Source organism: Aedes aegypti, chromosome 3 (assembly GCF_002204515.2).
Source record: "Aedes aegypti strain LVP_AGWG chromosome 3, AaegL5.0 Primary Assembly, whole genome shotgun sequence".
Taxonomy (NCBI): Eukaryota; Metazoa; Arthropoda; class Insecta; order Diptera; family Culicidae; genus Aedes; species Aedes aegypti.
This window is the reverse complement of record NC_035109.1, coordinates 332130317-332146586: the sequence shown is the minus strand read 5'-3', so window position 1 is coordinate 332146586 and position 16270 is coordinate 332130317. Positions and strand designations below refer to the sequence as shown.

General features: G+C 37.5%; 1 protein-coding gene across 12 annotated transcripts in view; it reads right to left on the bottom strand.

Moving 5' to 3' along the window:
- Window positions 1-16270, bottom strand: part of LOC5567245 (IQ motif and SEC7 domain-containing protein 1) — a 645474-nt gene that overhangs the window by 23968 nt on the left and 605236 nt on the right. The window contains exons 1-2 of one of the 12 annotated variants that reach the window (XM_021855202.1): window positions 10557-11218; window positions 3497-4283 (exon numbers count right to left, since the gene is read on the bottom strand). The exons of 10 other annotated variants lie outside the window; for them this stretch is intronic. In XM_021855202.1, the coding sequence (XP_021710894.1) occupies window positions 3497-3954 (458 nt within the window). In that variant the 5' untranslated portion in view covers window positions 3955-4283; window positions 10557-11218. Of the gene's footprint in view, window positions 1-3496; window positions 4936-10556; window positions 11219-16270 lie in introns of those variants that run through there. One more of the 12 variants, XM_021855203.1, reaches the window with a different exon arrangement.

The following is a 16270-nucleotide window of genomic DNA, read 5'->3' as shown; positions in this document are numbered from 1 at the left end:
GACCCTCCACTATGGGTACTGATGCACCACTATAGGTGCAAAGGAGCAAAAAAATTAAGCAAAATAATTGTTTTAAATAGTTTAACGGTTTAATTTCATGAATATTATTTGATTACTTGTATCATTTTCGCATCGTACATAATACAAAAATATCACATAATCATTTATTAGCGCGAAACATGCCAAAACACACTACCTCTACTATTGGAGCTACCTCCACTAAGGGAGCGTTTGCCCTAGTATAATTGAAATTTTCAGCTTTTTCGGTGATGATTTAAAGGTAGCCTAAAGACGATGTAGGCCTTCTTAGACGATGTATATTTTTTAAACCTGTACTGGTAGGATGTTTATCGAATTATACGCACGAAATTTTGAAAACCGTTCAACAGTTCATCAAACATTCTCTTAAAAACATGTGTTTCTAAGGTATAGTTAATTTCCCTCTCCAACCAAATTTAGGGAAATCAAAAACAGCTATCAGACAATGCGACAGTTCAAAAATTATAATTGAAATCGAATTATAGCTTCCTTGACAGCCTATACATGTGGGTACAGGAATGATCAACTTCTCTCGCTGATCAACTACACCCCGAATTACGGTATATGATAGAGTTACTCAGTATGATCTGTAAAAAAATCGTTTTGGAATACATTTTTGAGAATTTCACCACGAAAATTAGTGGAATTTGAGGATTTTTATATTCTCAGGTTGCATTTCTTCAAGAATGTTCAGACAATATTAGAAAAAGAGATTTTCGGACTTTATGTATTTTTTCATGACATAATTCTGAAAGATCAAGATAAATTCATAAAGGAATATTAAAATATTCCTGAAACAGCTTGGAACAAACGACAGTACAATTTCTATTTCGGCTTTATGCACAGTACAGGCCTGCCCAACCTTTTCGAACCGCGGGCCAAATCTCAGCAACAAAATTTGATGCCGGGCCAACATTTTTGTAGGACATCTAAGCATCTTTCCCTAAATTTTATGAGAATGGAGAACATCTTATAATAAGAAATCTACTCATTTTTTTCTGTTTTTGAAAATTTTGCCTATTATTAAATGAGAACCATACGCACGATTTTGTGAAAATTTTGTATAGCACTATAAAAGAATCTTGCTTAAAATTTGTTTTGTTATCCTGTCCAGGAATCAGTGAAATTGCTGTCTAGTTTTTTATTAATAATCTTGCTCAGAACTCTGTTAGAATCCCACCTAGGATTATATAAATGCCCTGCCCATGATTTTGTGATAATTATTATCCAGATTCAATGTTTATTTTATCGAGGATACTTCTGAAAGAATCCTGCCCAACACTCGTGACAATCTTGCCTAAGGTTTTAATAAAAGTTATGTAAAATGATCTTGTGAAAATCATGCCAAAGATTTTTCGAAAAATCTTAATAGATTTCCTATTTTAGATAATCTTGCCCAGGATTTTGCTTCAACCCTTTTCAGAATTATGCGAAATCAACGCCCCGTTAGAATTCTTTGAGATTTGGTTTGACCAAATTGGCCTACAATTTTTAATTCGATAGAATTTCAGTTTATTTTTCTATCAAGTAATGAAGAATGAGCTTTCTCGTTATTAATTCCAAAGCTTCAAACTCAAGCTATTTTTTTATAGATGACAGTTTTAACTGTTAATCAAATTCTTAAAAATATGCATAGAATCCAGCTACTGAACATTCGCTCGTTTTCAAAATTACAAATTTTAGTAAAAGTTCAGCTTGAAAATAATATAGAATTGAAGGGAAGGGACAATTGGACTTGGCATACTCCAACTTCAATTTTTTTTTCTGTAGAACAACCAACGGGCCAGATATGGGACGAATCTTCAAATTCTTCGCGGGCCGCACAAAATGAAGCTGCGGGCCGTACGGCAGACTTGCACTAGTAGAAAGCTCAAAATTAAGAAAAACGACTTCGTACGTTCATTATTTCTGCAGTTCAGTGCCTTTGGAATCGTGATTAACAAACATTTACTGAAGTGATTCTAAAGCGGATTTTGTGTGTAGTTTCTGACTGACAGACTACTTAAAATAAAGTCACAAAGAATCGGACTCTTCTGGGCCAACACATTTGTGGTACATTCACACATGCTGGGAAATCAATTTTGTGCTAATTTCTGCTTCATTTTCTCAAACTGTACGACGCACAGAGATGTTCAGTATTGGTGAAGAAGCTCCTCACTTTTCTACTTTGAAAAAAAAGAGAAGAATAAATCAACCCAAGAGCAATTTTTTTTAACTTTTGTGAAAATTACACAGCTGATGTGTTGATGCAGAAAAGCTCTATTTAGTGCGAATCGTACTCAATTTAAGCATGTTTGAGAGGAAATACAAGATGTTTTTTTTAACTGCGGAATAATTTACAAAGGTGTCGTTTTATACAAATAAAGGAAACCTTACACACTTTTCAATACGTTATTTGCTAAAACTTCAAAAACAGCTCATGAGTTTTGAAAAAAAATTCTGTCGGGTTTCTATAGATAAAACCATAGATGTGTTGCGAAGAAAAAAATTTTGTGCATTTTTTGTAGAGATTTTATAAAAGTTCTCTGAAGATTTAATGAGTTATTTTTTTTAAATTAGTGAACATTCCAAAAATTCGCTCGCGAAATTTCAGGTACTATTAGCAACGATATTTGGAATAAACCATGAATATTGAAGAAATACTATGAAGAATCATAAAATAAAAACTTTGTTGAATATAAACAGGATTTCCGATTTTAGACAGAATCCTTGCAAGATCCATTCGAATGACCTCTGCCCCTCCCCTTCTGGCTACGCCCATGGTGGAATATATTGAATGTAGACGCCACTCGATGTCGTTTTGGTGAGATTAATGAAGAAAATGTTCGAAATTACCTATATGTGTGTACTAGACTTCTGGTTGAAAAAATGATTGACAATGCAATCCAAAACCGGTAAAATCCCAGAGCTGACGCAGATAAAAGCCCAAGAACAATAATCGTCAATTAGGGAGCGCTTGCCGTAAAGAAACTGATTGCTCAAGACAGAGACCATCCATCCAGTAGTAGGCAAACAGCCGAAGGGAAATAACAAATGTTCTGGTCTAGTGATCTTGCTTATAATGTCGCCAAACCTGATACCGAGAGGTATAAGTACTCGTCTTCTGAAGAGCACTACCGACATAAGTGAATTTGAGTGGAATTACGATTCGTTGACCTTACGAGCGCTCTCTAAATTGATGGTACGCTCCACATGTGTGCTCTTGTGGGTGACTTATGTACGTACGTATCGTACCTTTCGAAGTAGGCGATGAAATTAATAAGAAAATGCAGTTAGTATCAACGAAAACCTCAAAACCGTAGCTCACTAGATGGTGCTATATATAGAAACGTTGTCGCTAGTCTAAGGAAGACGGCCATGCGTCAAAATTGAATTAGATCCGTTTGAAATGTCCGCCAAAAAACGAACGTGTCATAGGAATATGAGTGCTGTCTGTGTAGAGAACGTGATTAATTACCATACGAATTTGATCTGGAGCTTGCAGATGCAGTAGGCCGAATTTCGGCGGCTCAGATGCGACCCGCTGCTGCTGATCGGCCGACTAGATGTTTTGGTTGGGTTTTCGCTCAAACTGAGCAGTTGTTCGAAGTTACCGGATTTGGCACGGCGTTTCCGGCGGCGCCGCCTTCGATGAACAACGAGATCCTGAGAGCTTGCTTTGTGAGTATTGTCGATTGCAATGTTATTGTTCACCTTCGCGGCCATGGGTGTGATCTCCGTAGTCTTCGTCGTCGTCGTTGGCGGTGGTTTAATTTCGTAGCATTGACAACAGCACGAGCACACACAATCACACTGGAATTCCGGTTGATTATTATTGTCACTGCGGCCGCCATTGTTGGCTGCGGCCCCGTCACTGACACTGCCACCATATGAATCACCATCGACGGTTACGGCGGTATTGTTGCTATTGTACATTTTTGGCTACGGTTGTTTGGAATTCGCACTTTCGTTTCGCTACCGGCTCTGAATAGTAATGATGCCAGCACCATGCCGCCGTCCAAATTGTTGCTGATGCCGTTTGTTGTATCACAATGTACCGCGCGGGATCGCAATCACTGGTTTCGGTGCCACACTACCACTTCCGACGACGTCCAAACGAGCATTAATTTTAGTTTTGTCAATATTCGAATAGGGAGCGTTATGCCGTCGTCACTACGAATCGCGTTGGACGCCCTTGTTCTTCTCTTGCGCTTTTCCCTACCGCATCAAAGTAGCTCACTTGAAAATCATGTTCGCCAGAATTCCTATGAATATCGTTGTTAGGGAAACACGCAGGGAGCACCAAGGGAAATTGATTCCTCCTGAGCACACACAGAGAACATATTTTTGATATTTAATGCTACCGCACGCGCGCTACGCGTCGCGCAAACATCGACGCGTCCTCACCCTGCAGACGTCACTTTGAGAATAGGACCCGAAATCAATCTACCATCACACTTGAACTTGTAAGAATTCCTGTTTTCTGTGAACCCCGGAATCGGATCGGAAGAAGTAATCCGAAACGATTTCCAATCGTCACATCTGGGGTGATTCGGAGAAGAAGCCGAACCACGCACGGTAAGGTACGTGACCTGAACAACAGGCCAAACTAGACTAGACGCAATATCGTCGCGTCGTCATATCGAATGCATGGTGTAAAAAATCGCTCGCTGATATGATCATCGTTATCGTCGAACGATAAATGCCAGGAGTTTGCTGAATTTGATTAAAGGCTGAGGACAGCCAGACCCGCACCTGTCACGCTGCGAGCTGATAAGGGGCAATATGCTGTCATGTAAACAAGACCGTTTTTTCGCAATGATATAGGCGTTTCCGTGATTGTTTTTAATTTAAGCAAGCTTCCACAAAGTTTCAGAAATCACATTTGATTGCAAAAAATAAATGCCTTAAGACAATTTTATGTATTTCCAAAATGTATATAAATACTTGCATTCGGTCTTTAAACACAATAGCACGTATAAGAAGACAAGTATGATAAACTGGCAGCTCGCTAACCAAAGTCAAGTTGTGCCAAAAATAATCAAGTCTCTTTTTTTTATATGTAATCCAAATGAACTCTCGTGGATGTAATACCATTTACACTATCGTAAACTTTGCGTCATATGTCAATGTCGTATGTGAGAGATATCAATTGAAAATAAAGGTCAGATGATGATGCAGTATAATACAAGTTTGGAATAATAAAATAAATGAATAAATACTGAAAGGAAAAATAATCTCATCAAAAAGTAAATAAAAGACCATGTGGAAACTAAAGATCGCAAAAGAAGTATCCCATTTTTTTTATCAAGCTTTGTAAAAAATCACAGGAAAGTCCTATTATTCCACTAAAACCTAAATATCCGCAAACAGAAAGTAGATTACTGGGTATAGGTTTGCAACTGTTATCATCGCGATACGTCATCGATCGCAAACAACATTCAATTTTGTTTTACTAACCGGTTCACGCTACAAAAAAGTTACATTAGCAGCCAAACATCGTTTGGCGGAGCCACCAAGAGATAAGATATGGCCTCACCGAAGTGCCGCATATCACACCGATTGTTCAGGGAAGCATCCGCGTCCAGATATGCTCCCTCCTTCAAGAGCATTCGTAAAATCTTAATCTCATCCAAGCAATCTGTGCGAGCTGCGAGGAACTTAATCATTCTCAACGAACGCTAATTGGAGCGTGTAGAGATTGAATCCCACTCCTTCTCGCCCCCCGCTTTTTCGCTGCTTCGTATAAATCAGATCGCGGCATTAATTTGCCTCTAATTATGTCAATTTCGATTCAACTCCCGAGCATGTTGGATAAGCTACCGCACCGCGTGCGGGAAACCGTCAAAAAGGATTGCACATCATCAAATTTTAATTAAAACATTCGTTCTTTATGCTCGCTACACTCGGTCGGTGCTCCAACTCTTGTTTAGAGTAGGTACGACTGCATCGTTTTACAACCCAACAAAACATCACATCACATCTTGTGGTGGCGAGAGAAAAGGGCGTCGTCGTCAGTCGCGGTCTTCTCGTTAAGAAACGACCTCCGAGTGCTCTATTTTGCGTTTGCTCTTTCCGTGAAAACTAATGATCTTTTAAGCATTGCTCTTTAGTTTTTGCTGCGGCTGCTGCAGCCGCCACTATTCGGCTCATCTGTAGTGTTTTCTTTGTTTACATCACATTCAACAACCCTCGGCTTTGGACGATCCGATCCTACTGACGTCATTTGTTGATTCACATGCTTGTCTTTTGTTCAACTTTTGTAGATTTTTGGCTTGAAAGGTTATATTTTCACTTTAGCTGGGTTAATGTCAGAAGAATATCTGTCTGTATGCTTTTATGTATAAATAACTTGATTTTGGTCCATACATCTCATTTTTTTCAACCGTTTTTGTCAAATTCGAATCATAATTAAACACTGCTGCCATCTGTTGGTCGCTATAGGTAAATCAAAGATTCGCAAGAGATGTCACTAATATGACAAATCCAAGTTGAGGCATAATGCACGCATGGCATTCAAAATGTTTGTATTAAAAATTGATATAGCTTGTATGTTTACAGATCGTAATGCACTAAATTTATTGAACCATATCCATAATACAGGGCTGGCAGTATTTCAAAAATAGATATTTTAAAGATATCAAATCTAAAAAAAAATAAACGCAAATCAATAAAAGAACACATAGGAACCAAGAAAGCATTAAGAATCCTAACAGAAACAGAGAGATTAGAGTTTTCATAAGGATTTTTTAGAAGATCCAACCTGACACTTCTCTAAGGATATTTAAGATTTTTTTGACAGTAAGAGAAGCATTTCTGATTGTGTAACTATATGTGTTTTTTAATGTTTTTTTTTCATCAATTTAATCGGAAACAAATTCAAGTATGTGCCCGAAGTTTCCTTTAGATATTACATAGACGGTTTCTTCAGCAGTTCATTCCCAAGTAACCAAATAGCACTTTAATTCGCCCTGCGTGCCAATATTGTGCTATAACACAGCTTATATGCGCTATATTAGCCGTACAATAGCCATAGAAGGCCAAAAAGGCGAATTAGCGGGCTAGTGGTTACTTAGGTTCAGTGATTCTTTCACGTACTTCCTATAGAATTTCTCTAAGAATGTTGTTCAAGTAACTCAATGATTTTTAATTTTCTCTAAGGATAACCTCAGATAACCAGCATTTATTTCAGAAATCCATGTAGACATTTTTTTCACAAATTTCTCGAGATAAGTCTTTCGGGTATTCATCCAGTGATTTTTTCATTGATATCGTTAGGAGTTCATGCAATATTTCCGTTGAGGATATCTTACTTGATTCAGACCACAGTGATTTTTCCAAAGAAGCTTCCACTTATTTCTTATGATATCCTCCAAAAATATCGCTTGGGACTTTAAGATTTCCACCAGGAATTTCGACACATAGCGCAATATTTTTTGTCTCTAACATCAAACTACCATTATTTGCCTATTGTATGGGTTGCAGAATTCATCTCGTTTTTCAAAAATATCATAGAACGTCAGTTTTTTTAAGATATTTGCTGTTAAAAATTCCATATATATCGATTTAGGTCAATATGCATGCAAATTTGCCAGCTTATGTAATTAGCTTACTACATAAATCAGTTTCCATGTACTAAAGAATTCCGGAAATTTCATGGCAAACAAAATACTCTATGTAAAAAATGAAATGAGGTAAACTTGATGGTATTTGAGCTTATGAATACGTCCAATGTGACAGAACATTTTTGTGATCCGAACAATATTCAGATTTGCAATTCATCACTGGGATACTGGGTGTTTCGTGTTGTCCGTTGCCTAATGCTCGTTATTGTAATACATTGTATTTTTTAAATACATATATTCTAACCAAATCATATCTCTTATAAAAGTATAGGTCCTTTTTGCATGCTCGATCCACATACTATCCAAAAAATCATAAGTACATAGTTATAAAATTGACTCCAATTCAATAAAATCGGTATATCATACAACTTTGGAGACCTATAGCTCGAAATCATGAAATCGTTTTGGAACATATCTGAGAGCGGTATTGCATTTAGCAGCTCCATATTTATCGGAGACACGCGAAATTGTCAATTTGGTTTTGCACTGGTACCTTACGGAATTACTTTAAAGATTTCTCCTAAGATTCCTTCAGGAAGATTTCTAGAATACTCTAAGAAATTTCCTAAGAAAGTTCTCAAAGAATTTATCCGAGAATTTACTCCATGATCTCCAGGGAATTTCCAAGGACATTTTTTAGGAATTGTAGAAAAAAATCCGATCGAATCGGGATCGGGTGCGACTCAAATCTTTTACTGTGCTACACGCACTGATGCGAGACAGTTCCTGAAATTCGAAGGAGGCGTGCTTGAGTAATTATTCTGTACTGGACCCTGGCAGTGCTGACTCGCAACGTGCTTTTGGCTGCGTGGTATCTAGTTGTCTCATTCTCAATCTTTGAGTTCCGTACACGCGTCAAAACTTCCACTTAAATTTATGTCATTAATATGTGACTGTCAAAACTCTTAAACACGATGAATATAATTCATCACCACCTTATGTTTTTTGACTTCACAAAATACATTAAGATCCACATCTATATGTTTTTGCAAAGCCCTTTTTTAAGCTTGTCCACCTTCAAAGCATACCTTGCTGAAATTTTCCTAGAGTGAATTTTTGTGCTGGCTCGAAAGAGATTGAAAGAGTAGAGATTGTGCTTTGCTTTGTCTCGCACACAAACAAATTGTCTCCTGCACCTTGCTTTGAGTTTACCCGCAAATAATGGAAGACGCACAAATAATTTCGGAGTGGCACGCTTGTTTTTGGCACAGCACTGAGTTTTCAGACTTTCCCTGTCTAAAAGGATCTCGAATGAAATTCTATAGCAATTCTTGATGAACTCCTGTAAGTAACTTTGAAAGAATTCCTGGAATTTTTGGTGGATTTCCTATATGAATTGCTGAAATAATTATTATGAAAGTAGTCCATCGAATCCCTGAACTATCCAGGAAGATCATAGTAACGAAATTTATGAAAAACATCGGAAGGAATCCCTGAAGAAAGTTGTTTAGGAATGATCAGAGGGAATAATGGTTTCAAATCTTGAATAAAAACAAAAACTGTCGAGTATTGTTCTTAAGAATATTCTTGAATATCTTTGTTGCAAAATAGTAGCATATAAATCACAATTGTTGTACAAAGTACAATAGCGTGACAGCCCGAAGGTTAAAGAAAGTTATTGGAGAAATTTCAAAATCTAGATTTTTTGAATGAAACGTTCAATCATCCAAGAAATCAAGCAAATTCAGAAGAATGAAGTATATATTATTAACAATCTTCTAAATAAAACAACCTTAAATTGGATAGGCCAATTTTGTAATAATAAGCCTTGTGATGTTCAAACATCAAGTTGGTAGAGCAGCATTAGAGCCAGATATAAGAAAGATTTGCAAAAAGTTTCGCTGGCCAAACATAACGACATGGTTAACCTGGTTGACCAGAGTACGTTGGGCAGGCCTGATGTATAAATTCCTTGAGCAATCCCTGGAGAAACATAATGAAGGATCTCTGTTTGAATTTACTAAAGAATTCCTGGAGAATTCGTTACAGATTTCCTGGAATGATCCCCTGAAGAATTTATATTTCAAACCGTGGAATGAAAATTGATGGAAAAGTTACCGAAAAAATCCGCGTAGGAACTCCGAGAGGGTTTCGTGTATATTTTACTGTAAGAATCTCTATAGAAATTTCTTCAAAAACTCGGTAATATACGTTCGAGAATGTTCTTAAAAGAACATTCGTAGGAATCTGGAAGATCTGCCAGTGAAAATAAAGGTGAAATCGGCGGAAGAATTCCTGGAAAATTTGTTGGAGGAAATTCTGAAATAGTCTCAGTGAATATTGCTAAAGATAGTTACGTTGGACTTTCTATTGTAAAATCTTTGGAGGAATTTTTGGACGAATTCCTGGGAGGATTGGTGAGTAATGATTAGCGATATTCCTGGAGGAGTCCCTGAATGTGTCCCAGAAGAAATCTCTAGAGAAATCACAAGACGGATTCCAAAAGGCTTTTCTCAAGGAATAGAATAAGAAATTCATAACCTGTGAAACAATCGCGTAAAACCCCTGACACAGGATTCACTACAAGGTGAATTTAGAGATCATAATGGTTAAAAAAAAGACATTAGAGATGTTCAATTGAAACGTAAAAATAGTGACCAAATCTCTAAAAAGAAACCTGTTAACAATAAGTTATTTCTGGCACCAGAAAGTCACCATCGCCACTTTAGATGGATTCATCCCGACGTGCACATTTCATCTGATTGAGGATCTTTCTTCTCACGCAAGACAGCCGTTCTTCGTTCCGTTCGTGGCTTTGATATGTTAGGTATGGTCGATGTTTCGCTCGTTTTTCTACCACACACACACACTTTTCACATCGTTTTCGGTAAGGTGTTTTCTGTGCTCTGTGGGAACTTTTTCTTCTCGTCCCACTTGTCCACATTTCCCACTTCCGATGCAGGGACCACTCACTGATGCTTGATGCTGCGAGACGACTCAGACGTACAAATTACAATACAATTAGTTCCGTCGCAAGGAGGAAGCAATACTTCCGGTTCTGCTGGACCCTTTCTTCTTTGTCCTGGTTGCGATGCGACGACGAGTGAGATCGTCGTCCATTATTGTCGGGATCAGCACACCACCACGCCAAGGACCCCGAAGGCGATTCACGAAATGGAACACAACATCCGCAACTGGTGCGGATCAAGGAAGACATAAATTCCAATCGGACACACAAAGGACCGGCACTGGGTTGCGATTGTTTCCCTCACGCGCACACATCGACTTAAACTCCTTCGATCGATTCCACTTTTCCTTCGTACACTGAGCCAACCTTGTTTTCTTCTACAGCTTACACGACGATCGCATTTATGCACACATTTTAGCGTCGCTATTGTATAATTAAACCCCGACCGACAGTGAGCAATTATTAAATTCCTTCGCTCCGATAAAGCTGTGCGTCGCCGTGTCTATTGCGGAAGCGACGGAAGAAGGTGGTTTACCGGTGCGGCCTGATTCAACGATCCGTGACGCCGTGATATCGACACGCTGCCCGACTCTACGAAGAAGCAAACTCGCGCGCACGGACGGACGGACCGGACCGCTGCTCGACGCGATGCGCAAAACCGTTGTGACAGACTGGACCGCTCTGGCTGGCTGACGGAGCACCAAGCACAAACTCGGTCGATTGGTCCCTCAAACATTTCAGCCGATGATGAGTCGCGTGTGTGGTGCTCTTCTACTAACGCCTCTGTATCGGCATCGGTACATACTCGGGCGCGGGTGCGCTATCGCTCCATTATACACCCGCTAATAAGCCACTACTGAGGCGGGCAATTGCAATTGGTGCTGCAGCGGCGGTGTCGTTATCCGAATGGGAGTTGCAGCGCGAAGAGTTATAAGCTCATCACGGCCACACACACGGCCTACTCTATCTCTCAATTGGCTGCTCGATGGTCAGCGCGGATGGACGAGAGAAATGTGGATTATTCGTTGATGCATCGTGCTGAGAGACCAAGGCGAGCTTGTGGGAGAAGGTGTTTGATTGCAGTAGGCTACCGTTATTGCATAGCTTTCGGTAGTTTGTAGCTTCAAGCAATGTTTGAAATTGTGAGAAATTACTCTCTTAGACTAGGAAACAAATATACAACTGTCTTCACAAAGCCGACAATTCGAGAATGTTAAGCTTCTTGAGAGAGCTCAGAAGGAATTCACCAAAAATTTTGTTCTGAATCTGTCGAGAAATTCCGAACAGATTTGTCAAGAATCTTGCCATAAGTTGATGAGCCTAAACCTCAGGAGTCAGTTTGGACCAGTAGTCGGAATTTCACTAGGCGTATTTAATTCACCAAGAACCATTCTGACTGACATCATTGGTGATAATATTTTTTGAAAGTGATCATAATACTGATTCACTACAGGAAATATTTTGGAAATATTTCAATTATAAACTTATTTAATCAACTTAAGAGTTTACGAAAAATATTTCCAGCGGCACGCTCATAAGCAGAGCCCAATTTCAATCTGCAGTTATCGCACATATATTTATCAAATTGTATCAATATTTATCTATTCAAAACGCAATATGATTAACTTAAAGTTTCTGAAACTTTTTTGTGAATGCTCTGATTTTCACTTTGTAAAGCAGACCAATATAAACAAAAATTCATTTTTAGTGCAAAACACGACTTCACTTATCATAGCAATTATTTTTTCTTATTCATAAAACAAGCTATTCTACGTTAGTATAATACTACCAGATAACAATGAAATACTACAACATTGGATTATCCTACATTCAGTAAAGTTATACCAAAGAAAAGAAAAAGTGTATGAGAATATATTGGACACGGTGTATTCAATCTCTCAACACTATGCTTTAGAAAATAGGTATGGAAGATCAGCTTAATATAAATACATTTCCGAAAAAAAAAGCAAGTGTACATTTAATGATATTCCTGACATTATCTTAGCGATCTTCGGGATAACTTTGAAAAATTTCTAGCAGAGCTTCTGAAGGAATTTTGTTGGAAATCCTTGCAATAAACATTAAATGGATTATGAAACCACGAAATAAGTATTATTATTGTCATTACGCATTGCAGAATTCGTTCTCATTTGATTTTAAAGCTTGATGAAAGTAATCGTAGAAAAGAATTTCACCTGTATCGGTCTATGATTGGCATTGTTTCGCAAGTTGTAACAAGCTTGATAAATAACAGAAACGAACGAGAGGCTCAAAGAGAGAACTATGATAAAATCCATTTTTCTCGCTCGTGAATCATTGAGGGTAGATGTTTCACTTTATTGCCACAATAAACAATCCCCGAACATCCGATAGCAATAGTGTTCCCCAGGTTCGGAGCTTGTTTAGTTAGGTTTTATCATGCATTGATATCCACCCGTGATCTAATCAGAGCTGTAGCAGTATACGAGAAACAGGCTCTCATTAAGTGCTGCAAATCGTTGCAGAGAGCGAAAAGTAATAGATTCTCTCAATTTACTCATGATTCAGTTCCTGATTAAGACATACCAGTCCCATGAAAATACTCGCGTCAAGTAAAAACGTTTGGAACTATCAAATCTGGAGTCAGTTATTAGTCAAGCTTATCGCGAAGCATCATCCAGAATTGCACCAAAACAGGGATCTACACAAATGTCTTTCCAAAAATCCACTAAGTCTATTCTTCAAATACGAAGAATGACGCCAAAGCTTGCTAGAAATCTTGTCATAACTCTGTTACGGATTTCAACACTTGTTTCCCCCATACATACATCGAGGATTTTAGTAATCATTGATAGCGAATAGTTTCTTTTGAAATCTCTTACAATATTGTCACGAGATTTCGTAGGAAATCTCCCAACAATCATTAGGTGGATTGAAAGGATTTTTATCACGAATCTTGCGTTATGCGATGTTTATATAAGCGAAGACTCCGTATAAGATGTCGTCAAACAGCCTTATGCGTACAAAAGTGGAGGCGATATATGTGCATAATTTATATGATGAAAATTGACTTATAATGCGAGTGTGCAGATTTTATTACGAATTAATCTGTTACCTTATACGACTTAGTTTATGATAACTAAGTTGATTTGACAGCTGCTAAGGATTGACTTGGCTTCCTTTGTACGTTTATATGGAACGAAACAAAATGCACTGATGAAATCAGAAATTAGCGTTCTATGCGATGAAATTCATCAATCAAACGATTTCATTCACCATGTTGTGCGGGTGTGATATAATTTGCAAAAAAAAAACGACTTTTTACGTAAATTGTTATGCGATTTTTGTTTGTCTGGGTCATAATTTTGTTATTTTCTAATCAATTTTAAAGCTCTTAGTATCATTCTCTTCAAAATTAAATTCATGAAAAGTTAGTAGAATGTCAAATTTGGCTAAAATCAATACTGGTTAAAATTAAGAGTAGTTTTCTCCGACTTTTTTCTCTTTTTACTAAAAATATCTCTGTTTTATCATAACTTCATGAATACTTACCCGAATTCAAATATTTTTACATGCTTTTGAAGCAAACTTAATAGTTCTCAAACTGTAGGTACCACAAGTAAATTTAAAAAGAGTTTTGAAATAGTTATCTAACAAAAACTGACCAAAAACATAAATTTTCAATGAAAATACCTTATTTTTTATTTTTTTTTTAGGTAAACGTTAAAACTTAAGCTTAAACTGGGTTTTCTCATTTGTTAAAGCTTCTGAAAGGTCTAAAAAGCAACTTTTTTATAAATAATTATGATAAAAATATTCTTGAATTAAAAAAAAAATATATATGCATTATATATATATTACACAGTTTAAAAATAATAAAATTAGCTTCAAAAAAATGTAAAAAGATCTGTAATCGGATGAGTATTCATGAAGTTATGGTCAAACAAAAATGTTTTTTTAGTAAAAAGAGGAAAAAATTAGAGAAAACTACTTTTAACTAAGACTAGTTTTGATTTTTAAACAAATTTGATATTCTACAAACTTTTCAAAAATAAAAAATTCAAAGAGGGGGGCGGACCTGATGTAGTGGTTAGAACACACGCCTCTCACGCCGAGGACCTGGGCTCGAATCCCATCCAGTGACGACTTCCTTCGGAAGGGAAGTAAAGCCGTTGGTCCCGAGATGAACTAGCCCAGGGCTAAAAATCTCGTTAATAAAGATAAAAAAAAATTCAAAGAGAAACTTTACTTCATAGAACGTCATTTTTCATAACTTGAAAATTCACCTTCAAGTCTCTTGCGCCACTTCTGAATTTTAATATTTCGAGCTCAAAATTTGGGGTTTCCCTTTTTATGGGATTTGAATTTAGGAGAGAACACGATTTTTTGGTTTTGAGAACTTTCGAAATATAATCCGAACTCTAATTCACATTTATGTTCCAAAAAACCCAAATATAAATACTTATTGAAATTTTTAGATGAATTCCGGTGGATTATTCGCAGGATTGGCGAAATTTTCGGTAGATTCTTAGCCTATAAAATCCCGAGACGAACCTTGAATTTTAAAAGGGCCGCAATTCGGAGACCAGTATATCATAGTCTTACAATCCTTGGCAGATCAAGGACTATCTATCGGTGAATAGTTTGATTGATAAATTTACAGCTAGGTGGCGCTAGTGACCATTTTTTTTATCGTCTGTATCTCACGATCCTTATCACCTACAAGATTGGTGTATTTGGTAAAGCTGTTCAGCATATTGAAGGCTATCTGGCGGTAAAGAGAAAGGTTTGATTGAAAATGCATCAGCTAGGTGGCACTAGTGAAAAGAAATCTTCACAACTTCAAGATCCTTCGGCAAAGTCTTCGGCAAACATATTCAGCAGATTGAGGGCTATCTGGAGGTAAAAAATCTAATAGAGAATTTATCCTTATCTGCTAAGAGGTTGTTGTCTTCGGCAAAGCTGTTCAGCAGATCAAGGACTATCTGGCGGTAAATAGCCTGATTTGAAATTCATTCGCTAGGTGGTGCTAGTAAAAAGAAATCTTCAATCTTCTCTACTTCAAGATTCTTATTAGCTAGAAGTTTGGTGTCTTCGGCCAAGGCGTTCAAAAGAATAAGAGCTATCTTGTGATGGAAAATCTGGTAGAAAACAAATCCACTAGGTCGCGCTAGTAACAAATTTTATACAATCTTTTGTACTTCAAAATCCTAATCAGCTGATCAAGAGCTGAATATATTTGCCGAAGGCATCAACCTTCTAGCTGATGAGGATCTTGAGAAAGAGAAGACTGAAGATTTCTTTTAACTGGGGATTTACATAGCGGATGAATTTCCAATCAGATTTATCACCACCAGATTGCCCTTGATCTGCTGAATAGCTTTGTCGAAGACACCAAACATTCAGTTGAAATAAGGATCTTAAGATACAGACCATTGAAGAAAACATGTTACTAAAGTTCGGACTCTGAAAAAAAAAGCGACTCTTTGTATTGCGTGTAATTTTTTATCGCGTGGGTAAAAATTAATGAAATTTTAGGTAATACTAGTTTAGAGTGTTATGTTTATGTGAGCAAAATTCTAGTTTTCAAGATGCATTCGAAACAAGAAGAGCTACGCCAGCAAATCAGGAAGGCGCCAAATCGGACTGACAAGCAAAACACGGTGGTCAAATTGCGTGCGCGGAAGCTGTACCATGAGTGGCTGGTCAAGCCAGACTGTCTTCTCAGGGACGATGAGAC